General features: G+C 42.9%; 2 protein-coding genes and 3 long non-coding RNA genes across 18 annotated transcripts; 1 reads left to right on the top strand and 4 right to left on the bottom strand.

The window, feature by feature from the left end:
- Nucleotides 1–660: 660 nt before the first annotated feature.
- Nucleotides 661–17334, bottom strand: brox (BRO1 domain and CAAX motif containing). The gene is made up of 13 exons (XM_022212515.2): nucleotides 17202–17334; nucleotides 16340–16468; nucleotides 15924–16030; nucleotides 12948–13044; nucleotides 11154–11249; nucleotides 10913–10985; nucleotides 10542–10647; nucleotides 9938–10027; nucleotides 5577–5662; nucleotides 5411–5492; nucleotides 4313–4463; nucleotides 2085–2244; nucleotides 661–2013 (listed from the first exon to the last, which is right to left on the bottom strand). The coding sequence occupies exons 2-13, from the start codon at nucleotides 16438–16440 to the stop codon at nucleotides 1930–1932; spliced, it is 1233 nt and encodes a 410-aa protein (XP_022068207.1). The 5' UTR covers nucleotides 16441–16468; nucleotides 17202–17334; the 3' UTR covers nucleotides 661–1929.
- On the bottom strand, nucleotides 2251–4305 carry LOC127537705 (uncharacterized). Of its 2 annotated transcripts, none has more exons than XR_007947512.1 (3): nucleotides 2770–4305; nucleotides 2600–2725; nucleotides 2251–2533 (listed from the first exon to the last, which is right to left on the bottom strand). It is a non-coding gene; the product is annotated as an uncharacterized LOC127537705 (long non-coding RNA). The 2 variants fall into 2 exon arrangements; XR_007947513.1 differs by having other exon boundaries at nucleotides 2792–4305.
- Nucleotides 11846–12941, bottom strand: LOC127537704 (uncharacterized). 10 transcript variants are annotated; one of them, XR_007947502.1, is made up of 3 exons: nucleotides 12558–12941; nucleotides 12467–12511; nucleotides 11846–12420 (listed from the first exon to the last, which is right to left on the bottom strand). It is a non-coding gene; the product is annotated as an uncharacterized LOC127537704 (long non-coding RNA). The 10 variants fall into 10 exon arrangements; XR_007947505.1 differs by having other exon boundaries at nucleotides 11846–12374; XR_007947506.1 differs by having other exon boundaries at nucleotides 12646–12941.
- On the top strand, nucleotides 13896–15514 carry LOC127537706 (uncharacterized). 4 transcript variants are annotated; one of them, XR_007947516.1, is made up of 3 exons: nucleotides 13896–14015; nucleotides 14456–14637; nucleotides 15390–15514. It is a non-coding gene; the product is annotated as an uncharacterized LOC127537706 (long non-coding RNA). The 4 variants fall into 4 exon arrangements; XR_007947515.1 differs by lacking the exon at nucleotides 15390–15514 and adding an exon at nucleotides 15118–15242; XR_007947517.1 differs by lacking the exon at nucleotides 15390–15514 and adding an exon at nucleotides 14998–15122.
- Nucleotides 17335–18333: 999 nt separating the features above from the next.
- Nucleotides 18334–21403, bottom strand: LOC110963972 (alpha-1,6-mannosyl-glycoprotein 2-beta-N-acetylglucosaminyltransferase). The gene is made up of 2 exons (XM_022212514.2): nucleotides 21247–21403; nucleotides 18334–21153 (listed from the first exon to the last, which is right to left on the bottom strand). The coding sequence occupies exon 2, from the start codon at nucleotides 20996–20998 to the stop codon at nucleotides 19742–19744; it is 1257 nt and encodes a 418-aa protein (XP_022068206.1). The 5' UTR covers nucleotides 20999–21153; nucleotides 21247–21403; the 3' UTR covers nucleotides 18334–19741.
- Nucleotides 21404–25596: the final 4193 nt, after the last annotated feature.

Raw genomic sequence — 25596 nt, 5'->3', positions numbered from 1 at the left:
GAACGAAAACTGAGGATATTTTCTGTGGTTCTCTGCTTCCATCCAGTGGCTGCAATAAAAACCTGCACAGGAAACATGACTCATCTATTTATAGAATGTCTGAGTCACCAGTTAACGGTCTTTAGATAAGGGTTAGGACCAGAGCACATCCTCAGGATTCCTGTTCTAAGCGAAGAGAACACAGAAGTACAGCAGCGTGGAACATCCTGAAGGCTTTCTGGATTAAATATTTTCCACATTCATCGCAGCATTAACATGAACAGATGACTCGTTTAGAAATGAACCAATCAGATGCAACGTCCATCAGGAAGTTCAGCAGCAGAAATCACAGATTATCTGATCAGTTTTATCTTCATCGTCACATCGGAGTTTGTGTATTTATCGTAGCACATTCACTAGAAACAGCAAAAATAAATGCGCCTTTTACTGAAGCTATGAGGGTCCTTAGTTGTCTCCATGTTGTAGTGATGTTCTGAGATAACCTGTTTTACCATTAATTATTTGTGAGAGAGTTCTTCAGAACTGTTCAGCTGTTCTGACTCCTACTAGGATGAGTTAACAGATCTTTATATTTTACAGCAGAATAATGTTTATTTTAACTTAAACATTTATTTCTCAATTAATTGTGAGACACAAACACACACACATACTTGGAGGAAGTGAGTTTTCTGGATGATTTAATAGCATTTGAAGTACATTTTACATGAAGGACAGCGTTACAGGAGCGACAGGATAAATAATTAGTTCTGCTCTGATTTCTGATTAAATTCACTCCAAGTGGAACAAATGACACGACAGTCAAACCAAACCAAACCAAAGCACGACTTTTCTAACCAGCTGGAGTCGCTGTACGGCTGAAGATAACCAGAGATGGAGATATCTGCTCTTTAGTTCAGGTCACAGAACAAACGTGTGGCTTAAACGTTTACATGTTGAATTAATACAGTATTTATCTATGTCAGCAGAATATTACAGTTTGTTCACGTTCCAGCAGTTTGGTTAGAAATGAGGTAAGTTTTAATAATGTGAGCGACTTTTGAAGATAATAATTTTCCAGATTCTTCTTTCTGTGATTTAAGGAGGCTAACACTGTATTTATAGATTTACTTATACTGTTTAATATCTGGAGAACAAAGACTGAAAAGGTTATGAAATGAAGCATTGTATGAATCAGTGAAAGAAAACAGAAGTTAATAACAAACATTGGTGAAGCAGCTCTTTATGATGTCTTCAGTTTAAGTTGTCTTTTAAAATAAACAGGAATAAATTAAACTGCTGTCAAAGGGACAGAGTTAGAAACCTAACCCTGTAGAGAAAGATGAAGCCTCCTCTGGCCATAAAGCTCCTTTAATCATCAGGAGTAGAAAACATACAAACACCAGCTATAATACATGTCAACTAAATCAAATATTGATTGTAAACGGATAAAACAAACCAGATTCACCAGAAAAACACCTCAGTCTGTTATTCATTACCAGTATTTAGGTAGAATATGATTTTATAATGCAGGTTCTCTGTAGTGCTCAGTGTTCCAAATAGAAGTTTAATCAGTTTGATGCTGCTACAGATTTTGAGGCCACTTTCAGGATTTTAATCCAGTCTCTATTATTTAAACCGTCTATAATAAGGTCAGAGCTTCAGAAAGTTAAACTAAACCAGGTTCAGATCGCAGCCAAAGGCATCGATAACAGAACAGATCATTGATTTTAACTCTGAGCCTGAAAGTAAAGTTTTATCTTTTGAAAAGTGCTTCATGGGAGTTAGATGTTTGTAATGTGATATTTGAGCGGCTCTGGCTCAGACTTGATGATATTAACTTACATGTTTCAGCAAAAGGAGGATTAATATTAACCAAAGACAGGTTTTATGTGTTCCTATGGAGGCCTACATGAAGAGGAAGCATCATTCATGGTTCTGATGATGGAGAGTTTAGCAGACGATGCAGCCCGTGTCCTGCTGAGGCTTCAGGTCTGGTTCCTTCACTGGTTTCACCTCCTCATCTTTGGGTTTGGCCTGCAGGTGGAGCAGAAACGGTAAAAACACGGCTCAGGAAGCTAATAAAGGTGTTCATGTATCCTTCCTACCTTGTCGTTTTTGGCTCCCTTGGTCAGATCGAAGGTGGCGTAGACTTCAGCAGAGCACTGATCGCTGACGGCTGGCAGCTCGAAGGTCACCGGTTCAGCCAGACCATAGCTGGCCTTCAGCTCCAGCTGAGGAGCTTCAGCTGGGACCTTATGGAAGTATCTGAGGAACACAGGAGGACAGTCAGGATTTTCAATTAGAAATGCTTCGGTTTTCTTCTGGTGAAGTCTCTGCTAATCTTCAAGACTTTATTAGGTTTCTAGTACAGAATGGACCATCAGACCAACATCAGACCAACATCAGACCATATACAGACCACCATCAGACCATATACAGACCAACATCAGACCATATACAGACCACCATCAGACCAACTACAGACCAACATCAGACCATATACAGACCAACATCAGACCAACATCAGACCATATACAGACCACCATCAGACCAACTACAGACCAACATCAGACCATATACAGACCAACATCAGACCATATACAGACCACCATCAGACCACCATCAGACCAACAGACCACCATCAGACCATATACAGACCACCATCAGACCATATACAGACCACCATCAGACCAACAGACCACCATCAGACCATATACAGACCAACATCAGACCACCATCAGACCAACTACAGACCAACATCAGACCACCATCAGACCAACATCAGACCACCATCAGACCATATACAGACCACCATCAGACCATATACAGACCACCATCAGACCAACTACAGACCAACATCAGACCAACATCAGACCATATACAGACCATATACAGACCACCATCAGACCATATACAGACCACCATCAGACCAACATCAGACCAACATCAGACCATATACAGACCACCATCAGACCAACTACAGACCAACTACAGACCACCATCAGACCAACATCAGACCATATACAGACCACCATCAGACCATATACAGACCACCATCAGACCATATACAGACCACCATCAGACCAACTACAGACTAACATCAGACCAACATCAGACCATATACAGACCACCATCAGACCATATACAGACCACCATCAGACCAACATCAGACCAACATCAGACCATATACAGACCATATACAGACCACCATCAGACCAACATCAGACCATATACAGACCACCATCAGACCAACTACAGACCGCCATCAGACCACCATCAGACCATCTACAGACCACCATCAGACCATCTACAGATCATCGACAGACCATGTCCACTTCATCTACAGAAGAATTCTCCTCTTATTTCTGTTCACTCTGTTTTGTTCTGTTTGACTAAATGAACTCTCAGTTAATAAAACGGGTTCAGAAGCTCAACTGTTGCTTATATTCTGAGATCATTGATGACTTTGGGCTAAAAGGACCAAAACTGATAAAAAGATCCTCATAATTCTTTCTGAGCTGGTTTCTCTTTCCTGTAGATGGGATGGAAGCAGGTAATCTGAACACATATTTTTCTGTTATCAACCAGCTGTTAATGCCAGCAGACAGTTTGAGTTTATACAAGCTGCAAGAGACTCAGATCATGAACATCAGTGTTTTATGATGCTGATGGTAATCTGGTGGTTAGCTGATGGTTATCTGATGGTTATTTGATGGTAAGCTGATGGTTATCTGGTGGTTATCTGGTGGTTACCTGATGGTTACCTGGTGGTTAGCTGGTGGTTACCTGAAGGTTATCTGATGGTTATTTGATGGTAAGTTGATGGTTATCTGGTGGTTACCTGGTAGTTACCTGGTGGTTACCTGATGGTTATCTGATGGTTATTTGATGGTAAGCTGATGGTTATCTGGTGGTTAGCTGATGGCTAGCTGATCAGATTTACTTTGAACATTACCAGATAAAATCATGAAGTTTAGTTTCAACTCCATCAGCTGTGTTCACTTCTTGATGTCTTTCAGGAAAAATAATCTGCATTTTCTTTTACATCTAAGGTGCAGAAACATGTCAGAGATGTTTCCTACCAGAGATGCTTTCTACCAGAGATGCTTTCTACCAGAGATGCTTTCTACCAGAGATGCTTTCTACCAGAGATGCTTTCTACCAGAGATGCTTTCTACCAGAGATGCTTCCTACCAGAGATGCTTCCTACCAGAGATGCTTCCTACCAGAGATGCTTTCTACCAGAGATGCTTTCTACCAGAGATGCTTTCTACCAGAGATGCTTTCTACCAGAGATGCTTCCTACCAGAGATGCAGAGTGTTTGTGACTCACATGAAGCCGTTTTCTCTCTGGCACTTCTCCAGGGTGTTCTTAATGAGGCCGCCCAGCTTGAGGAAGAACAGCTGCTCTGAGGGTTTAGCCGTGGTTCCTGGGCCTTTGGTCTGACGGTACTCTTTACACAGCGCCTCAGCATGAGAGTAGCCTGAACACCAGTTAATGAGTTAGTGTAGTAGTAAATGCAGCAGGAATCCAGGCAGGGTTTGGACAGGAAGTAGAAAAGTAAACTTCACTTCATGATAAAATTCCTCCACAAACACTGCAGGAAGCAGGAAACCCACAGCTGACATTTATGAAAATACGGATCAATTTGCGTCCTGTATTGATTCAATACAGAATGCAATAATTAACTGTGAAATAAAGGACAATTCTCTCTTTTAAGGGATGGGTGGCAGCCCTAACTCTGACAGCCATTTAATCTTAACTGGAGCAGCCACTCACGGGTCACTCACTGACTCACGTTGAAAAATAGCACAGAATGAATTATGTGTTTATTTTATTTTCAATTTAGCTTGGATTTTTGTGTGTGTGTGCAGCGTAGATTTCCTGTGCACAGAAACCATGTCAGCAGTGTGCAATTGCGTACGCGCGCAGCTTAGAGGAAACAGTGCCCTATAGTACCCTACTATACTATCCTGTAGTACCCTATAGTACCCTACTATACTATCCTGTAGTACCCTATAGTACCCTACTATACTATCCTGTAGTACCCTATAGTACCCTACTGTAGCACCCTATAGTACCCTACTGTAGCACCCTATAGTACCCTACTGTAGCACCCTACAGTACCCTACTGTAGCACCCTACAGTACCCTACTGTAGCACCCTACAGTACCCTACTGTAGCACCCTACAGTACTCTGTAGTACCTTGTAGTACCCTATAGTAAACTACAGTGGAGGGTTATAGAAACCTTCACGAAAACGCCATGAGCATTAGATCAACATTTGTATTAAAATCAACACAGAATAAAATACTTTCCATTAATGTCGTTTTTCGAGGTGTTGCTATAAAACAATCTGAAGCAGAAAGTTCAAATGAAAGATCAGAATAAACTAACAGATATTTCCACATGTTTTCCAGCTGTACGTACATTTCTCTGCCTCCTGGAGGGATCTGATGGCTTCTCCACACTTATCGCTGGCCAGGAGCGTCTGCCCGTGGTAGCAGAACGCCTGCAAATAGAGAATTAGTTAATCTGGAGTAAATCTGGAGCTTCTGTCTCTGAGCAGAGTTTTAGAACAGCCACAGGAACTCACATAAGCCATGTAGAAATGCTGCTTCAGCTGAAGGTACTTCCTCCACTTACTGCTGCACTCCGGCTGCAGGGTGTTCAAAGTGTGGTCTGGGGACACAAACACTTACCGTTAGCTAACACAAACACTGAGCGTTAGCTCACACAAACACTGACTATTAGTTAACACAAATATTGACCGTTAGCTAACAGAAAGACTGAATGTTAGCTAACACAAACACTGACCATCATCTCACACAAACACTGACCGTTAGCTAACAGAATCACTGACCATAACTAAAACAAACACTGACCTTTGGCTAACAGAATCACTGACCGTTAGCTAACACAATCACCGACCGTTAGCTAACACGAACACTGAACGTTAGCTTACAGAAGCACTGACAATTAGCTAACACAAACATTGACCGTTAGCTTACAGAAGCACTGACCGTAAGCTAACACAAACCCTGAAAATTAGCTCACACAAACACTGACCGTTAGCTAACACAAACACTGTCCGTTAGCTTACAGAAGCACTGACAATTAGCTAACACAAACACTGACAGTTAACTTACAGAAGCACTGACAATTAGCTAACACAAACACTGACAATTAGCTAACACAAACACTGTCCGTTAGCTTACAGAAGCACTGACAATTAGATAACACAAACACTGCCCGTAAGCTAGCATAAACACTGACCATTAGCTCACACATCACTGACCGTTAGCTAACACAATCACTGACCGTTAGCTTACAGAAGCACTGACAATTAGCTAACACAAACACTGACAATTAGCTAACACAAACACTGACAGTTAACTTACAGAAGCACTGACAATTAGCTAACACAAACACTGACCTTTAACTAACACAAACACTGACCATTAGCTAACACAAACACTGACCGTTAGCAGCGTGTGCTAAACTTGGAGTTCGTATTAAAAGTTCCTCTGAGGTCACGGCTTTGTAAAATCTCATTTCTGTGTTGTCAGTGCTGCATATTTAGAAGGTTGTTCCATGATAATAATCCCTTACATGGCTCAGATGGAACCCTAACTTTCCCTGGAGTACTGCAGCTCACCTGTAACCTCTCAAACCTACTCGGGTAAATAAACCAGAATACAAAGAACAAGGACACAGGTTTGTTTGGTTTGTTTCGTCTGAATCTGTGTTTCTGTGATGGTCATTGGCAGTTTTAAAGTGGAATACTCAGTGATGACTGATTTTTACATTTATGACGTTTTCAAATATACAAAACTCCGTATGGACTTTAAAGCAGGTAAAAGGGGAGTGGCTTAGCCCTGACCTGACATCTATTTAATTATTTTACACAAACCAACATTTATGTAGAAGAGCACATTGTTGTGCTGTTACGTTTTAATGTTTAACATTAATCTTAGAACAGATGCGTCTCCAGAGTCTCTGGTTCATCTCCTACTGCAATTCTACAATTCTACAGTTTCATTTAGCAGACGCTTTTGTCCAAAGCGACGTACAACACAAGCAAGAATTCAGACATAAGGAAAAACCTGTAGTAAGTGCAAAAAGTGCTTCAAGTGCGATTGGTCAAAGGTGTTGCCATCAAGTTGCAGAAGAAATTGCCAAATCCCCCCCCCCCCCCCCCCCTTTTTTTTTGTTATACTTTGTCAGTGCTAAATAAGTGCTGGGTTTTGGACCACCTGACTTATTCTACCCCTCAGGTGGAGTCAGATTAAGTGCCTAGGTGTTCTCTGAACAATTGAGTCTTCAATTGTCTCTTAAAAGTAGAAAGGGACTCAGCAGAATGCACAGAGTTTGGTAGTTTGTTCCACCATTTGGGAACAACAGAGGAAAAGAGTCTGGTTAGACATATGGAGCCGTGCTGGGCTGGAAGCACCAGGCTTCTCTCACATGCAGAGCAAAGTGGGCGTGAAGGGGAGTAGACCTGGATCAGGGAATCCAGGTAGGCTGGGGCCGTTCTTGTAAATGTTTTGTAAGCCAGGAGGAGAGTTTTGAATTTGATTCTGGCTGCACTGACTGAAGCGAGTGAAGGGAGATGAACAGAGGAGTGACATGAGCTCTTTTGGGCTGGTTGAAGACCAGACGTGCTGCTGCATTCTGGATCATCTGTAGAGGTTTGACTGTACATGCAGGGAGACCTGCCAGAAGAGAGTTGCAGTAGTCAATGCGTGACATCACAAGAGCCTGAACCAGAAGTTGTGTGGCCTGTTGGGTCAGGAAGGGTCTGATCTTCCTGATGTTGTAGAGGGCATAACGACAAGATCGAGAAACTGAGGCCACGTGAACCTTAAAGGTCAGCTGGTCATCAATCATGACACCCAGGTTTCTGGCTGAGTTTGTGGGCACAAGTAGGCTCGAGTGAAGTTGGACACTGATCTGAGGCTGAACAGATGGACAAGCTGGAAAGACCATGAGTTCAGTCTTAGACAGATTCAGCTGAAGGTGCCGTTCCTTCATCCATGTGGAGATATCAGCCAGACATGCTGATATCCGAGCTGAAACTGTTGTGTCGTCAGGTGGAAAAGAGAGGAAAAGCTGAGTGTCATCAGCATAACAGTGGTAGGAGAAGTCATGGGAGCGGATCACCGTGCCAAGTGAGGTGGTGTACAGAGAGAAGAGTAAGGGACCAAGCACTGACCCCTGAGGAACCCCAGTTGATAGGTCGTGTGACCTTGACACCTCCCCTCGCCATGTTACTCTGAAGGATCTGCCTGTGAGGTAGGACTTGAACCACAACAGGACAGAACCTGAGATGCCGAGCTCAGAGAGTGTGGAGAGGAGGATTTGATGGTTCATGGTGTCAAAGGCAGCAGACAAGTCCAGCAGCAGTAGGACAGAGGACTGACCAGCAGCTCTCACCAGCCGCAGAGATTCTGTGACGGATAGGAGTGCAGTCTCAGTGGAGTGGTCGCACCTGAAGCCTGACTGAAAAGGGTCAAGTGGGTTGTTGTTCCACAGATGTTCAGAGACTTGGTTAAATACTGAGCGCTCCAGTATTTTTGACAGGAATGGTAGAAGTGAGACTGGTCTGTAGTTTTCAACCTGGGCTGGGTTGAGATGAGGCTTTTTGAGCAGTGGGGTGACGCAGGCTTGTTTAAAAGTAGCAGGAAAAATGGCAGTTTCCAGGGAGGAGTTGACAATGTGCGTGACTGCAGGTTTGATTGTGGGAAAGATGGTCTGCAGGATGCTGGTGGTTATTGGATCGAGAGGGCATGTTGTAGGTTTTGAGCTCAGAAGAAGCCTGGAGACCTCATCCTCGCTCAGAGGAGCAAAAGAGCAGAGTGAAGGAGCTGTAGTGGGTTTGAGCTGACTGGACTGGTCAGGCTCAGAGAACTGGTTGCTGATTGCAGCCACCTTTTCAGTGAAAAAGGAGGCAAACATGTCTGGAGTCAGCTCAGTGGACGGCTGAGCAGCTGGAGGAGAAAGCAAGGAGTTGAACGCCATAAACAGTTTTCTGGAATCAGAAGCTGCACAGATCTTGTTCTGATAAAAAGTTTTCTTTGTGGACTGCAAGCAGGAGGTAAAGGAAGCAAGTTTCTGTTTGTATGAGGACAAATCAGCAGGTTTTTGGGATTTACGCCACTTTCTTTCTGCTGCCCTGAGTCCAACTCTTTGTTCTCTCAGAACTTCAGAGAGCCATGGACTTGGTTGTTTTTTCTTGGCCGGTTTGGACACCAGGGGGCAGAGTTTGTCCAAAGAGGAACAGAGCGTTTCAGTAGCCTCATTAACAGGAAGTGAGGAGAAGTGTGAGAGGTCAGGCATGACAGAGCTCACCTCCTCAGACAGCTGAGCTGCTGTGAGGGACTTCAGGTTTCTGCAGAAGGAGACCATCTGTGTTGGTGTCTGCAATTGTGGAAAGACAGCCGCAAATTTTACCAAGAAATGGTCTGACAGGCGTAGTGGTGTAACTGTTACCTCTGCTGTGGAGCAGTTACGAGTCAGCACCAAGTCAAGGACTTTACCAGCTTTGTGGGTGGGAGGAGATGGAGCCAGTACAAGTGCAAAAGAGGAGATGAGTGCCAAAAAGTCATGAGCCTGAGGTCTGTCAATGTGAATGTTCATGTCTCCCATGACAATCAGTGGTGTGCCATCATCAGGGATGTCAGAGAGTAACATGTCCATTTCAGAGACAAAGTTATCCAGATTACCCCCTGGTGGGCGGTACACAGCCAGAATATATGCTTTGATGGGAGTAGTGACCTTCAAAGCATGATATTCAAATGTTGTGTTGTTGTTTGACGGGCGCAGTGCAGAGAAAGACCAGTTGTCTGGAATGAGCATGCCAGCACCGCCTCCTGATGCCATCTTCTGCTTCTACAGTTCCTGATGAGGACAACATGAAAGAGGCAAACATACAAAAAGCCACATTAAAACACTGACCAGCTTTCTGATAGAAGTTTGCCGTCTCGAACGCCAACGCTGCGATGAGTGAGGCGTTGTGCTTCAGCTCTATGGCTCTGGCGATGGTCACTGGAATAAGACAGGAGACGGTAAAGAAAGAACTGATGAGGGCTCAGGATAACAGTATTAATTATTCACTGTAAATAAGAGAGGAGACAGTAAAGAAAGAACTAACTAATGATGACAGAAGTCATTAATGATGATGGTTCAGGATTACGGTATTAATTATTCACTAAAAATATAAGAGGAGACAGTTAAGAACTAACTAATGATAGTTCAGGATAGCTGTATGAATTATTTTTCCATCTAATGTCGCTGGACTCCTCTGATTATCTGATAAACAATCCCAGTCACTACCAGTTTACATCCCCATTATAAACCACTTTTGTAGGTCCAGATTTACTTCAGGTTTCTTAATGCAGAGGTGGTTGTCCATGGAACCATTATTACACTATGGTATTATTTCTGTTTAAGATGGACATGATCATTGAGACTGCAGGTCAATGTAAATCTACAGATCTTACAGCGTGGGTAAAACTATTATTACTGCTGCTTCTGTCTGTGTTTCCCAAACCACTGATACCTTCCTGCGCTTCTGCTTGACACTGGATGATGTAGGCGTCGATCACTCGGGGCTCCAGGTCTCGGCCCTTCTCAGCCGGAGTGATGAGGCGAGGGATGTGGATCTCCTGGAGGGAAGAAGAACACAGAGAAGAACAGGACAGATGTTAAAATGTCTTCACTGATGTGTTTCTGAGAGAAGTCTGCAGTAGAGAAAAGATGTGAGGAGGGAGATATTTCAGAACAGATGTGACTTCCAAATGGCTTTTAAGATGTTTTAAGAAGAGTTCTGTTTCCACTCTATCAATCTGATGGGATTTAAGACTGAAACCACTAATGTAGTTTCCTCTGCTTAATGTTATTTCAAGTTATTTTCCTGTATTTTTGCGCCACCTTTAGATTTTTGAATATCCCAGCAGCAATCTTCAGGCTCCGGTGAACATCTTTAGCTTCAGCTTCTGTTATGCTTTTAAAGAAGAAAAAAGAGACTGTAAGCATAGCAGAAATAGTTTAAATTATATATATATATATATATATATATATATATATATATACACACACACACACACATACATACATATATATACATGTCACAGAGAAAGTAGTTCAATTATTCACTCAGTAAACTACCTACTTTTCCTTCCCTGCTAGTCTGGAGGCGAACTTGGTGTACCACAGGGCTACGTTGAAGGCCATGGAGACCAGTTCAAAGACAGCATCCTGCTGAGCACTGGAGAGAGAAGACAACCCGGAGGTTAGACAACTACTGGAAGCTCTGGTAAAATGAAAAACCAACACCTCTGAACCACTGGATGACTGGGGCTGATTTATTTTACTGTAAAACAGCTGCTGCCTGGAAATCAGATGTTTAAGGAGGAGCTCAGAGGTCAGTCTTAATGTGAAGACATGGAAATATATAAAACCAGATGAATTAAATAAAACCAGATGAATAAAAAAAACAGATGAATTCTATCCAACAGCAGGTAGCTGTGTGTCACATCTGCTGCTTTAACCAAACAAAAAGACAAAGAAACAATGATCTCTGTGTTTTTATGTGTTTAAGAGGAGATCAGCTCCAACTAGAGACTCTTATTTTTTAGAATCTATCAGCAGCTGTTCAGGGTCTTTATAATCAATAAGCCTGATTGATCTGTGTCCAGCAGAGACAATGAGGCTGGGTTACTCCATCTGTAATAAATATATTCATTTGTCTGTTATTCTTGACCATTTAATTTAAATAAAATCATTTATGTTGATTAACTGACTTCCAAAAACAAAGCTGGATAAAAATCTAATTACGCATTTATTTTCTCTTCATGTTGGACATTTTATTTCCTTCCACCAGTTATCAGACTGGTTTCTGTATTTTTTATTTCTTTCCTTCCACCAGTTATCAGACTGGTTTCTGTGGTTTTTTTCTTTCCTTCCACCAGTTATCAGACTGGTTTCTGTATTTTTTTTCTTTCCTTCCACCAGTTATCAGACTGGTTTCTGTGTTTTTTTTCTTTCCTTCCACCAGTTATCAGACTGGTTTCTGTGTTTTTTTTCTTTCCTTCCACCAGTTATCAGACTGGTTTCTGTATTTTTTATTTCTTTCCTTCCACCAGTTATCAGACTGGTTTCTGTGTTTTTTTTTCTTTCCTTCCACCAGTTATCAGACTGGTTTCTGTGTTTTTTTTTCTTTCCTTCCACCAGTTATCAGACTGGTTTCTGTGTTTTTTTTCTTTCCTTCCACCAGTTATCAGACTGGTTTCTGTGTTTTTTTTTCTTTCCTTCCACCAGTTATCAGACTGGTTTCTGTGGTTTTTTTCTTTCCTTCCACCAGTTATCAGACTGGTTTCTGTGGTTTTTATTACTTTCCTTCCACCAGTTATCAGACTGGTTTCTGTATTTTTTTTTTCCTTTCCTTCCACCAGTTATCAGACTGGTTTCTGTGGTTTTTATTACTTTCCTTCCACCAGTTATCAGACTGGTTTCTGTGTTTTTTTTTTCCTTTCCTTCCACCAGTTATCAGACTGGTTTCTGTGGTTTTTATTACTTTCCTTCCACCAGTTATCAGACTGGTTTCTGTGTTTTTTTTCTTTCCTTCCACCAGTTATCAGACTGGTTTCTGTGGTTTTTATTACTTTCCTTCCACCAGTTATCAGACTGGTTTCTGTGGTTTTTATTACTTTCCTTCCACCAGTTATCAGACTGGTTTCTGTGGTTTTTTTCTTTCCTTCCACCAGTTATCAGACTGGTTTCTGTGTTTTTTTTTCTTTCCTTCCACCAGTTATCAGACTGGTTTCTGTGTTTTTTTTCTTTCCTTCCACCAGTTATCAGACTGGTTTCTGTGGTTTTTTTCTTTCCTTCCACCAGTTATCAGACTGGTTTCTGTGTTTTTTTTCTTTCCTTCCACCAGTTATCAGACTGGTTTCTGTGGTTTTACCTGGGTGTGTTTCCCTGTAAGGTGTCGGTCCATTTAAAGTTCTGGATGAACCTCATCTTGTTCTCCTGCGTAGTTCCATCCAAGGAGGCAATAAAACCTAATATCAGTGTTTAAAATAAGACAAGCAGCTGTTAGAGGCAAAACAAATAAAAAAACTAAAAGAGATGCAATGTTAGAAGGAAAACAGGGAAACAGAATTCACAGTAAGTAAAGAGTTACAGAAAGAGTTCAGTCCCTGTGTTTTAAATCCTTCACTGGACTAATCTGAGTCCAGTAATTACAGAATCAATTGACTTTAAACCATTTAACATCTAGTTTCACTTTAATCTGATGATCATAAACTCCTTTGGTAGTGTATTTTAATCCACCTACAGCAGCTCTGATGTTTGCTGTAGGACTGCAGAGTTCACATCAGCTGGTGTCTGACAAACATCTGGATTAGTTTCATTCCAATAGAAACCAGCATCAACAGTGTGTATCCATTATTTAGCCTCTGAACAGATTTAACTCTGAACTCAGACTGATCATTACTGAACATTTACTGGATGTTTCCTTCTAACAGCTCTAAGTCATTCCCACCATGTCAGTGTCGCTGTGAGCTAAAAGCCAACTTCACAGAGAGCAGTTTGGTTTGTTCACATGGAGCGTTGGATAAACTGGAGGATAACTGGTTTATGTTCCTCAGCGGTTCCTGTACTGGGATCAATGTTCAGAAATCATATGATCATGAGCAGGTATATCAGGCCTGCAGCTGCTGTTATTTCAGCATAAGATTAGTTATTATGCTGCAAGCTGCCTTTTTCTCTTTATTTAAAGTTCATTAACACTGATAAGGCCAGCAGGTAAAGCCATAGTTCAGTCTATGGACAACGTGCTGACTGGGTTGGTTGAAGACCACGTTGAAGTACGACTTCAGTCACTTTTTCATTACTGCATCACTCCATCAAACAGAAACTCTACAGAATATATCTGCAGAATTAGAGTCTCAGTCTCATTTTTCAACCAGAAACACTTTGGAGCAACTGGAATTAAAGTTCTGCTTGTGTTGTCCAAAACTACTAACTAACTGTGTTTAGATGTTCTATCATAGATCAGTCTGCTCTACCAGATGTTTAGATGTTCTATCATAGATCAGTCTGCTCCACCAGATGTTTAGATGTTCTATCATAGATCAGTCTGCTCCACCAGATGGTTAGATGTTCTATCATAGATCAGTCTGCTCTACCAGATGTTTAGATGTTCTACCATAGATCAGTCTGCTCTACCAGATGTTTAGATGTTCTACCATAGATCAGTCTGCTCCATCAGATGTTTAGATGTTCTACCATAGATCAGTCTGCTCCACCAGATGTTTAGATGTTCTACCATAGATCAGTCTGCTCTACCAGATGTTTAGATGTTCTACCATAGATCAGTCTGCTCCACCAGATGTTTAGATGTTCTACCATAGATCAGTCTGCTCTACCAGATGTTTAGATGTTCTACCATAGATCAGTCTGCTCCACCAGATGTTTAGATGTTCTACCATAGATCAGTCTGCTCTACCAGATGTTTAGATGTTCTACCATAGATCAGTCTGCTCTACCAGATGGTTAGATGTTCTACCATAGATCAGTCTGCTCTACCAGATGTTTAGATGTTCTACCATAGATCAGTCTGCTCTACCAGATGTTTAGATGTTCTATCATAGGTCAGTCTGCTCTACCAGATGTTTAGATGTTCTACCATAGATCAGTCTGCTCTACCAGATGTTTAGATGTTCTATCATAGATCAGTCTGCTCTACCAGATGTTTAGATGTTCTATCATAGATCAGTCTGCTCTACCAGATGTTTAGATGTTCTACCATAGATCAGTCTGCTCTACCAGATGTTTAGATGTTCTATCATAGATCAGTCTGCTCCACCAGATGTTTAGATGTTCTACCATAGATCAGTCTGCTCCACCAGATGTTTAGATGTTCTATCATAGATCAGTCTGCTCCACCAGATGTTTAGATGTTCTATCATAGATCAGTCTGCTCTACCAGATGTTTAGATGTTCTACCATAGATCAGTCTGCTCTACCAGATGTTTAGATGTTCTACCATAGATCAGTCTGCTCTACCAGATGTTTAGATGTTCTACCATAGATCAGTCTGCTCTACCAGATGGTTAGATGTTCTACCATAGATCAGTCTGCTCTACCAGATGTTTAGATGTTCTACCATAGATCAGTCTGCTCTACCAGATGTTTAGATGTTCTATCATAGATCAGTCTGCTCTACCAGATGTTTAGATGTTCTATCATAGATCAGTCTGCTCTACCAGATGTTTAGATGTTCTACCATAGATCAGTCTGCTCTACCAGATGTTTAGATGTTCTACCATAGATCAGTCTGCTCTACCAGATGTTCTATCATAGATCAGTCTGCTCTACCAGATGTTTAGATGTTCTATCATAGATCAGTCTGCTCTACCAGATGTTTAGATGTTCTACCATAGATCAGTCTGCTCTACCAGATGTTTAGATGTTCTATCATAGATCAGTCTGCTCTACCAGATGTTCTATCATAGATCAGTCTGCTCTACCAGATGTTTAGATGTTCTATCATAGATCAGTCTGCTCTACCAGATGGTTAGATGTTCTCTCATAGATCAGTCTGCTCTACCAGATGTTTAGATGTTCTACCATAGATCAGTCTGCTCTACCAGATGTTTAGATGTTCTACCATAGATCAGTCTGCTCCACCAGATGTTTAGATGTTCTACCATAGATCAGTCTGCTCCACCAGATGTTTAGATGTTCTATCATAGATCAGTCTGCTCCACCAGATGTTTAGATGTTCTATCATAGATCAGTCTGCTCTACCAGATGTTTAGATGTTCTACCATAGATCAGTCTGCTCCACCAGATGTTTAGATGTTCTACCATAGATCAGTCTGCTCCACCAGATGTTTAGATGTTCTACCATAGATCAGGATGAGGGTACACGGACCTTGCAGGAGGGAGAAATAAGCATCTGTGGCATTCTTCATGATCTCAGGGTTGCAGGTGACATCAGTGAACATCTCCAGCAGTCTGGCCCTGGTGGTCCTCAGGTCACTGCAAGAGAACAACAGTCAGCTGGTTAGTCATGGACTGATGACACGAAAACACGCTATGATTACACGGAAATACATCATGCTGACACAGAAACACGTCATTGTGAGGAAACAAAGTGAATTTAATCAAACAACAGCAACAAAGGCAGCCATTAGTGATAGACAGATAGATAGAGTTTACAGTCTGATGGGAACAATATAAGAACTAATGTAATTGTTGTGTTAGTGATCACGTCCACGGTCCATTCTGATAACCCGGATGAGATAGACAGGGTGACAGATAGAACCTTTAATAATAGATCAGACTTACTTGCATATCTTGTTGGCAGCAGGACTTCCTGCCACTCCATAGAAGTTAAAGGACACTGGAGCTGTAGCCTTCAGAGGGTTTCTGTGAAACCAATGAGCCATCCTGTGGACGTGGACACACCTAGACAGACTGGAACACAGAACAGAATATAATAGAATACAACAGAATAGAACATCCTTTATTTGTCCCACAGGGGAAATCTGCAGTGTCACAGCAGCAAAATGACGTAAGAAAAACCAACACATCTAGAAATTAAAGACATCAGATATAAACACTATAAATACAATATAAATAAGAAGCATACACACAAAGATACTAACAACACACATTCAAGGTTACATACACAAAGATACTTACTACAGGCAGGTACAGAATGAGTTCTGTTTCTGGTCTATTATTATAGGAGTGGATGAATAACTGATTAGAACTGTGGATGATCTCCTGATTAACTGATGACTTCTATCTGACTGACAGATAGATAGATAGATAGATAGATAGATAGATAATGTATTATTATTGGAGTGTATGATATGATTACTTCTATCCGGTTATTGATTTAGCAGCATTAGCTCGTCAGTAGCTCACGTCTTCTCACCGCCAAGATATGACTCTAAAACGACACTAAACCACACTCCAAAGCAAATAAAGACCACTGAAAGCCTCTAATGTTCCTCTGGGAGGCTATTAAAGTGTTTAAATGAGTATATGTCTGTTGTAGTTACGTAACGGAGCAGCTAACAGCTAGCAGCTAACGGCTAACCCGGCTACATCCACTAACAGTGAGTCTCCGCGGTATGACAGCTGACTGCTACACGGCTCAATACACGGATTTGAACAGCTCAAACACAGTCAAAGCGATTACCTGTAGGATCCAGGTGTGATAATCCTGATGGAAAGTCTGACACTGACAACAACTCACTTCCGGAAATAAACACGGAGCAGGTGCTGGCCAATCAGAAGCCGAAGTTCAGTCATGTGACGTAGATCCGGAAAAATACAGCAGATCTGTTTTGTTCAGATCAAAGACTAAAGATTAAAGATGATGATGAATAGAATAGAATAGAATAATACTGGTTCTACAGCTGTCTGAGCAGATGATTCGTTTATTTAACTACTTGTGATGCTTTATTAAATCTTTCAGATCACTGCATGCTCTGGCTTTATTCACATGCCAGAACTTTTAACCTGTTCTGCTGCTGGACGCCTCAGTTCAGGGATCATTTACTGTCTAAACCTTCAAATTACAGGGAATAGTTTGACTGTTTTTGGTCCAGCGTTGTGGATCAAATTCCTCCTCACTGTCAGAACAGTTTAAAAAACCTTTTAAAAACTGATTTACACAGACAGGAATTTGTATGTTTTATGAGTTGTAAGGAGTTTTATTGTCTCTTTTTATCTTCTGTTTTTGCTCTTTGTTTCCATAGCACCTCATAACTGTAATTTGGATCGGTGCCCCAGAAATAAAGTCTATGTTTGGAGTAATTTCCCTTCAGTTTCCTTGAATGTTCCCTGAAAATAACTGGTACTAAACATAGACTAGCTAGACAATGTGCTCATAGAATTCACAATCAGAAGGATTTTTTTCTATCTAGTGTATTTATTTTTCATTCGGTTAAAACTATAATATTAGATGAAAAACACATTTACCTGACAGAATTAAATATTAAAACCCTATAATAGTGACACCAGTTCAGATTATTAATGCAGGTTAATGTCATATAATTTATACTTAGAAGCCACAACGAACGCCAAGATTCCCTCTGAGCAGCAGATTAGTGCTGGACAGAGAGTCAAACATAAACATGAGTCAACCTTTAACTGTTCTTTAAAACTTTACTCTCCTTACCAGGTGCACTTCATTATTTCCTGTGGACAGATTTCATATTTCTCAATGTTTAGTTAAAAAATGGCATCAACTGGAGTGTGTTGACTAAATACACCTCCAGTTACAACCGCTTATTGTTCATCACTTATTTAAAAATATGCAATACATGTTATTAGTTTTACAACTTATTTCTTTGTTTATTTCCCATTTGGCAAACAGCGTTAACAATGAACTTCAAGTGATGATCAGAAAGAAACATGAAAACAACAAAAACACAAAAACATGTTGGTCTCACTGTGATTAATAAGGAATCAGCAAACGTTCTCTCACATCCCATAATGTCCATATTTACATCTGTTTATATCAGCTCACCTTAAACATGTTTTCAACAAAAAATAGAATTTATTTTTTCACATTCATTGCATAATTGTACATCAGCAATTTCCACAAGGCACACCAACGTGCACACCAACGTGCACCGACATCTGGATAAACCACAGATCTGTGGCCAGGAGGACAATGCCAGTGTTAAAAACTCTTCTTTTAGAAATCAACATTTAAATTTCATTTTCCCTCAAAATTGAACAAATAAAGACGTCAGTATAAAACATCTCTCAGGACAAATGTGAGTTCCCAGCTTTGGAAAATGGTCGTATAAGTACTTGGTCATGGACAGAGCACCTTCAAAATGTCCAAATTTCAACAATAAGGCACTTTTGGTCAGATTAAAGGCAGCAAAGCATCATTATGCTTCTATTCATGTTTTTTTACAAAAGGAAAAAGGTAAATGGAAACTTGAACAACAGAAGGAGAACAGGAAACACTTTTCCTTTTTAACCCAAAATAAAAAAAAAAAAACACAAAGCAGTTCGTTGTTCTCTTATCCCAAAGTCAGTTCACAAAAAGGTGCAGATCTAGAAATGCAGCATCAGATGTTTGCACAGCGGAAATCCTGGTTCCAAAAGGTCACTTTTTACCATCAGAAAGCAAACAGAGTCGTCCCCTCACCTCAAAGAAAAACCAGATCAGCTCCAGTTTTCACAACCAGACCGATTAAATAAGAGTCTGAAATAATACCTGGAAAAACCCTGCAGACAATCAGACACAAACTGAAGATTACATTCAGTAACACAACTAAAAATAAAGGAAATCATTAAATTCAACCAGCTGTGGTTTAAACTTTACCCTTTTAGTGAAGATTGTCTTAAACTAGAGTCTGGAAATGTGCCTTTAAAACCGTACCATGAAAAGCAGAAAACATAAAATCATTAATCCTAGTGAATAAACTGTTCCCCGTCACAAATAGATTCACACATAAACCCGCAGGTCTCCTGATGGTTTACTGTTGTTATCACTGAGCAGTAAATCTAATCTACGGTCACCCAGACCGGCTCTAACACCACAGATATGAAGGAAAGGTTTTGGCACCGCTGCAGCTTTGGTTGAAGGTTTGAACTCAGAGTTCAAAACGCTCAGATTAGATCTGGTTCCATTTCTTCAAAGACAGAAAGAAAAAACAACATTAGAGCCCCTGAAAGTCCTTTAAATGGCACATCTGCAGAATGTTCTCGCCTAGTTCAGAGGAGTTTGGCATAGTTTTTACACAGACTGTGATCTCGAACATCTCCCCATCCTCCATTCTTCATGTGAGCTTTATGCTCTGCAGCTTCTGTTCCGCTGAGGACCAGAGATGGAGGGAAGAGGTCCTCCTTGGCTGTCTGGAGGCTCTCCTCCACCTTCTGTGAGGCCCATTCTGGCCTGCAGTTCTCCTTCTGGTGGAGCCCACAGTCTCCGGTGTGGAGAACCCTGGAGCTCTGAGCGGCTAGAACCTTGAGGGGCTTCGATATGCAGGTTCCTGAGAGGTGCTGCAGTGTCCAGTCCCAGTTGTAGTCGTCGTAGGTGCAGTAGTCGCTGCTGCAGCCCATCAGCTTGTAGTACAGCTCCCTGGAGACGGCCATGCCCATGTTGTGTTTGGTGGACATCCAGCCGGTGGTCAACACCTTGTTGGTCAACCTGCTGAAGTCCGTCACGCCGTTGTGGTTCCCCAGAGCGAGCAGGTCGCAGTCGGGGCAGCTGCTCCTCCTGAACTCCAGCATGGATTTGTAGAAGTGGTAGAAGTCTGGTAGGATGTAGTTGTCCTCCTCCAGAAACACAACGAAGCCGCCGTAGCCCTGCATGGCCTGGACACGTTCGAACACAAAGTGCAGCTTCCACCACCAGTGGTGTTTGGTCTGCGTGATGAAGGCCTCCCGGTAGTGTCCGTAGGAGTCAGAGTGGTTGGCGTTCAGGCATCCTGTCTTCATGGCGGCCTCCTTGGACATGTCTCGAGGGCAGTCCCGTGGATCCTGTCCAGGAAACTCTCTGGGATACAGCTGAGTGCTGAAGGGGAAATAAATCTGCAGGACTTTGCAGAAACTGATCCGCTGCACAATGGAGTTGATTTCCTCTGAAAAATAGTCATGGCTGAAGATGAGGAGGAAGCTGTGGACCTCTGCAGCTTTCTCCAGAGACCTGATGAGCAGCTGGAGGTACTCTGGTCTGTTGTGGACCTGAACCACCAGCACCAGCTGAGGATCTCCAGGAAACCTGTCCTGGTTGAGGACGCACTGCCGGTAGTTGGCGCTATAGACGGACTGGCTGAGATCCGACAGCGAGCCAAAGTTAAACCTCACCGGACCGGAGCGCACCGAACCGGATCCCTGCTGGGGGCCCCCGGTTTCTCCTCCTCCATCCTCAGAAACGATCAACACACGTGTAGAAAACAGCAGAGTCACAACCACGAAGGAAACTCCCAGCAGAGCCAGCAGGTTCCGCTTCAGCAGCCGGAACCTCATTTTAATCCCAGTTTAAAGTCCGTCCAGTCACCTGATCCTCCTCATCGTAAACTCCTGGAGACTTTCTTCGTCTTTTCCTCTCTAACTGCTGCTTTTATTCCCTCTTTCCTCCAGAACTCCGGGACATTTACCAGAAAGTCTCTCGTCTTTAGCAGCTGTGGAACAAAGCGAGCAGAAAGTCAGCTCAGATCGACCTGTATCACTTCATTCCTGAGTTATTAAACCTTCTATCTGGTTGTTTTACTCACCAGGTCCAACAACGAGGTGTCAACAGCTCTAACCAGGAAGAAGATCTTCACCCTGAGATACTTCAGAGCTTCTGCTGACGTGGACCATCCAGCCAACCGGAGACAGACGCAGCTGCAGCTCAGCCAATCACAGCCCAGCTGCAGCTGTAATATGAGAAGTTAGACAGCAGGAAGACCTGTCAGAGTAACTTTTTATTAGAATAAATAGTTATAACAACTACTTATTAAAATAACTCTATTTATTATAACAACTCTTTATTAGAATAACTTCAACCTGAACAGCAGGAAGATCTGTCAGAGGAACTATTAATTATAGTAATTCTATTATAATAACTTTATTCATAAAAACAGGCTTCATAAAGTGCTAACAGACCAAAACTCTGTACAAGAGGATTTTTCTGCTCTAAATTTACTCTTCTATAGTGAACTTTGAATTCTCATTTCAGGCTTTCTCTGATATGTTTCTCATATTTTCTCCCAAAAATTGATGAATTGACGAGACATTAGGACAATTTGCAATGTGTGTGTGTGTGTGTGTGTGTGTGTGTGTGTATATATATATATCAGAAAGTACTGTACCTGCTAGTTTTCTGTGGTGTTCTTCAGTCCTGGCTGAACTTCATGGTTATCTGATTAGTTGTATGTTCAGGTCTGACTGGTTCAACACAACAAAGCGTTGGTGGTGTAAAACCTGAAACCATGAGGCTGAAGAACCTGACACCTGATGAGACTTTACAGCAGGAGATGGAACTAGAGATGACTGGTTTCTGATGTTTAACCAGTTTTAGGCCTTAATAGGATGCTGGAGGAGAAAACCTCTATTATCTGTTCAGTTAAAGAAAATCTACTTTAATCACATTATTACAGACACAAATAAATAAAATTATCCACTGGTAACAGGTTTAAATGTTTAGTTTGTTGTTTTAATTTAATTTAATTTAGTATTAGGATGATGGTAAGAAAACAGAGATCTATAAATGTATGTTGCTTAATCAGGACTAAATGTCTCGACTACATTAATCATAATCAGAGGAGTAGATGCTGATAGAGGACGTCTTTACCATCATGATTTCCTTCTTCATTTTGATTTGACAAATTGTCGTATATCAACCACATTCAGAACTGCATTATGAATATTTTAGACATTTAAAAACTCCGTAATATCATTTTTATACATAGACAAGAATCTGTGCACCACTGATTTGTTTTTTCAACATCCAGGGAAGTCTGTAAAACCTGACACGAAGGCCTTCTAGCAGGCGTACGGTGACGTCAGCGTATTTGCACCCTTTGATTGGATCGTCAGAGAGTTTACTCTCATACGATCAGAAGCTGGACTGAAAGTGGACTTTTAAACACTTGATGACATCTATCAGATTAAAGAATGGAGCAGCCAGAACTCTGAGCTTCTGTTTAAATGTTGGAGAGGACTGAAACAGGAAGTAACAGGACAGATTATTGACCTCCCTTCACTGAATAACAGCAAAATACTGAATTTATTTCCAGTTATTTTTATAGATTGCATTACTTCATATGAACATGAGCTCCTCCAGCTCCACCTGTAACAGCAGCAACCTCTCTGCTGCTCAGAGATTAAAGTGGAGTTCAGAGCAGCCTAAACCGGCCTCAAAGGAGTCTAAACCGGCCTCAAAGGAGTCTAAACCTGCCTCACGGGAGCCTAAACCGGCCTCAAAGGAGTCTAAACCTGCCTCACGGGAGTCTAAACCGGCCTCACGGGAGTCTAAACCGGCCTCACGGGAGTCTAAACCGGCCTCAAAGGAGTCTAAACCTGCCTCACGGGAGTCTAAACCGGCCTCAAAGGAGTCTAAACCGGCCTCAAAGGAGTCTAAACCGGCCTCAAAGGAGTCTAAACCTGCCTCACGGGAGCCTAAACCGGCCTCAAAGGAGTCTAAACCTGCCTCACGGGAGTCTAAACCGGCCTCACGGGAGTCTAAACCGGCCTCAAAGGAGTCTAAACCGGCCTCACGGGAGTCTAAACCGGCCTCACGGGAGCCTAAACCGGCCTCAAAGGAGTCTAAACCTGCCTCACGGGAGTCTAAACCGGCCTCAAAGGAGTCTAAACCGGCCTCAAAGGAGTCTAAACCTGCCTCACGGGAGCCTAAACCGGCCTCAAAGGAGTCTAAACCGGCCTCACGGGAGTCTAAACCGGCCTCACGGGAGTCTAAACCGGCCTCAAAGGAGTCTAAACCGGCCTCACGGGAGTCTAAACCGGCCTCAAAGGAGTCTAAACCTGCCTCACGGGAGTCTAAACCGGCCTCAAAGGAGTCTAAACCGGCCTCAAAGGAGTCTAAACCGGCCTCAAAGGAGTCTAAACCTGCCTCACGGGAGTCTAAACCGGCCTCAAAGGAGTCTAAACCTGCCTCACGGGAGTCTAAACCGGCCTCACGGGAGTCTAAACCAACCTCACGGGAGTCTAAACCGGCCTGACGGGAGTCTAAACCGGCCTCACGGGAGTCTAAACCGGCCTCAAAGGAGTCTAAACCTGCCTCAAGGGAGTCTAAACTGACCTCAAAGGAGTCTAAACCGGCCTCACGGGAGTCTAAACCGGCCTCACGGGAGCCTAAACCGGCCTCACGGGAGCCTAAACCGGCCTCACGGGAGCCTAAACCGGCCTCAAAGGAGTCTAAACCGTCCTCACGGGAGTCTAAACCGGCCTGACGGGAGTCTAAACCGGCCTCAAAGGAGTCTAAACCGGCCTCACGGGAGCCTAAACCTGCCTCACGGGAGCCTAAACCGGCCTCAAGGGAGTCTAAACCGGCCTCACGGGAGTCTAAACCTGCCTCACGGGAGTCTAAACCAGCCTCACGGGAGTCTAAACCGGCCTCACGGGAGCCTAAACCTGCCTCACGGGAGTCTAAACCAGCCTCACGGGAGTCTAAACCGGCCTCACGGGAGTCTAAACCGGCCTCACGGGAGTCTAAACCGGCCTCAAAGGAGTCTAAACCGGCCTCACGGGAGCCTAAACCGGTCTCAAAGGAGTCTAAACCTGCCTCACGGGAGTCTAAACCGGCCTCAAAGGAGTCTAAACCGGCCTCACGGGAGCCTAAACCGGCCTCAAAGGAGTCTAAACCGGCCTCACGGGAGTCTAAACCGGCCTCACGGGAGTCTAAACCGGCCTCAAAGGAGTCTAAACCGGCCTCACGGGAGCCTAAACCGGTCTCAAAGAAGTCTAAACCTGCCTCACGGGAGTCTAAACCGGCCTCAAAGGAGTCTAAACCGGCCTCACGGGAGTCTAAACCGGCCTCAAAGGAGTCTAAACCGGCCTCAAAGGAGTATAAACCGGCCTCACGGGAGTCTAAACCGGCCTCAAAGGAGTATAAACCGGCCTCACGGGAGCCTAAACCGGCCTCAAAGGAGTCTAAACCGGCCTCACGGGAGCCTAAACCGGCTTCCACACAAGTCAGGATTCAGACAGACCCACTAAACAAACTGATACAAACCTGGTTAACATTGCTGCTCTCTACCAGTGAAACCTCTGTAGCTACAACATCTGGATGGTCCCCGTGTCTCCGTCCCTCTGACTGCCTGAACACAAGCTAGCTGACCTCCTCCTAGTCTTCAGGTGGTACTTGTGGCGGGTATTTATGCACTAAAGTCCCGCAGGCCCGCTGAAGAACTGAGGATCGGTGACTCCCCCCGCAGCCTCGGACGTGCTCCAGAGACGACTGCTCCAATCACGTTCTCACCACACTACAGACCCCCCAACGGACCCCATGGGAGTTCACTCTGAAGCCTAACAGGGACAAAACCAGCGAATTCCCACCGCTGTACAGCTACACAAACCACACAACAGAGACACAACCACCAGCATCACAGCCTGGTGACAAACTTCCTCTGAGTCAATCTACAAAATTACTCTAACTTACCAAGAGCTGCTTTTTAACGCCAGAAAACACTCACCACACATGTTGTCTTCCAACAAAGCTGAACAGCCAGGCGACACACAGCGTCACTCCAGACACTAGACAGCACCCGTCTTCATTCACAAGAAATCACCAGTCTCTGCCCATGATGGTATTCACCCAGCAGAGCTACCAACGTTTAGCTGGTGCTCTAATGTGTGGACCAGCCCCCATTAGTTACAACTTGGCTCTAAAAGCCAGAACAAAACCAGGAGACATCAGTATGGTGACTAAAAACAAGGTTTATTGCCATGCAAAACAACCACACATGTGCAGCGGTGACAGCAACCCAACACTGAAAGCTGAGCGGCTGCAGCTCCTGTCAGAGATCTGACTGTAGTGAGGGAGCTTTAAGAAGCTGAACCACCTGATCACAGGTGGATCAATCAGCTGACCACTCTGACTCAGCTCGGGAAAGACATGAACA

Source organism: Acanthochromis polyacanthus, chromosome 16 (genome assembly GCF_021347895.1).
Source record: "Acanthochromis polyacanthus isolate Apoly-LR-REF ecotype Palm Island chromosome 16, KAUST_Apoly_ChrSc, whole genome shotgun sequence".
NCBI lineage: Eukaryota > Metazoa > Chordata > Actinopteri > Pomacentridae > Acanthochromis > Acanthochromis polyacanthus.
Note: the sequence above shows the minus strand (reverse complement) of the source record. Positions and strands in the feature narration are given on the sequence as shown.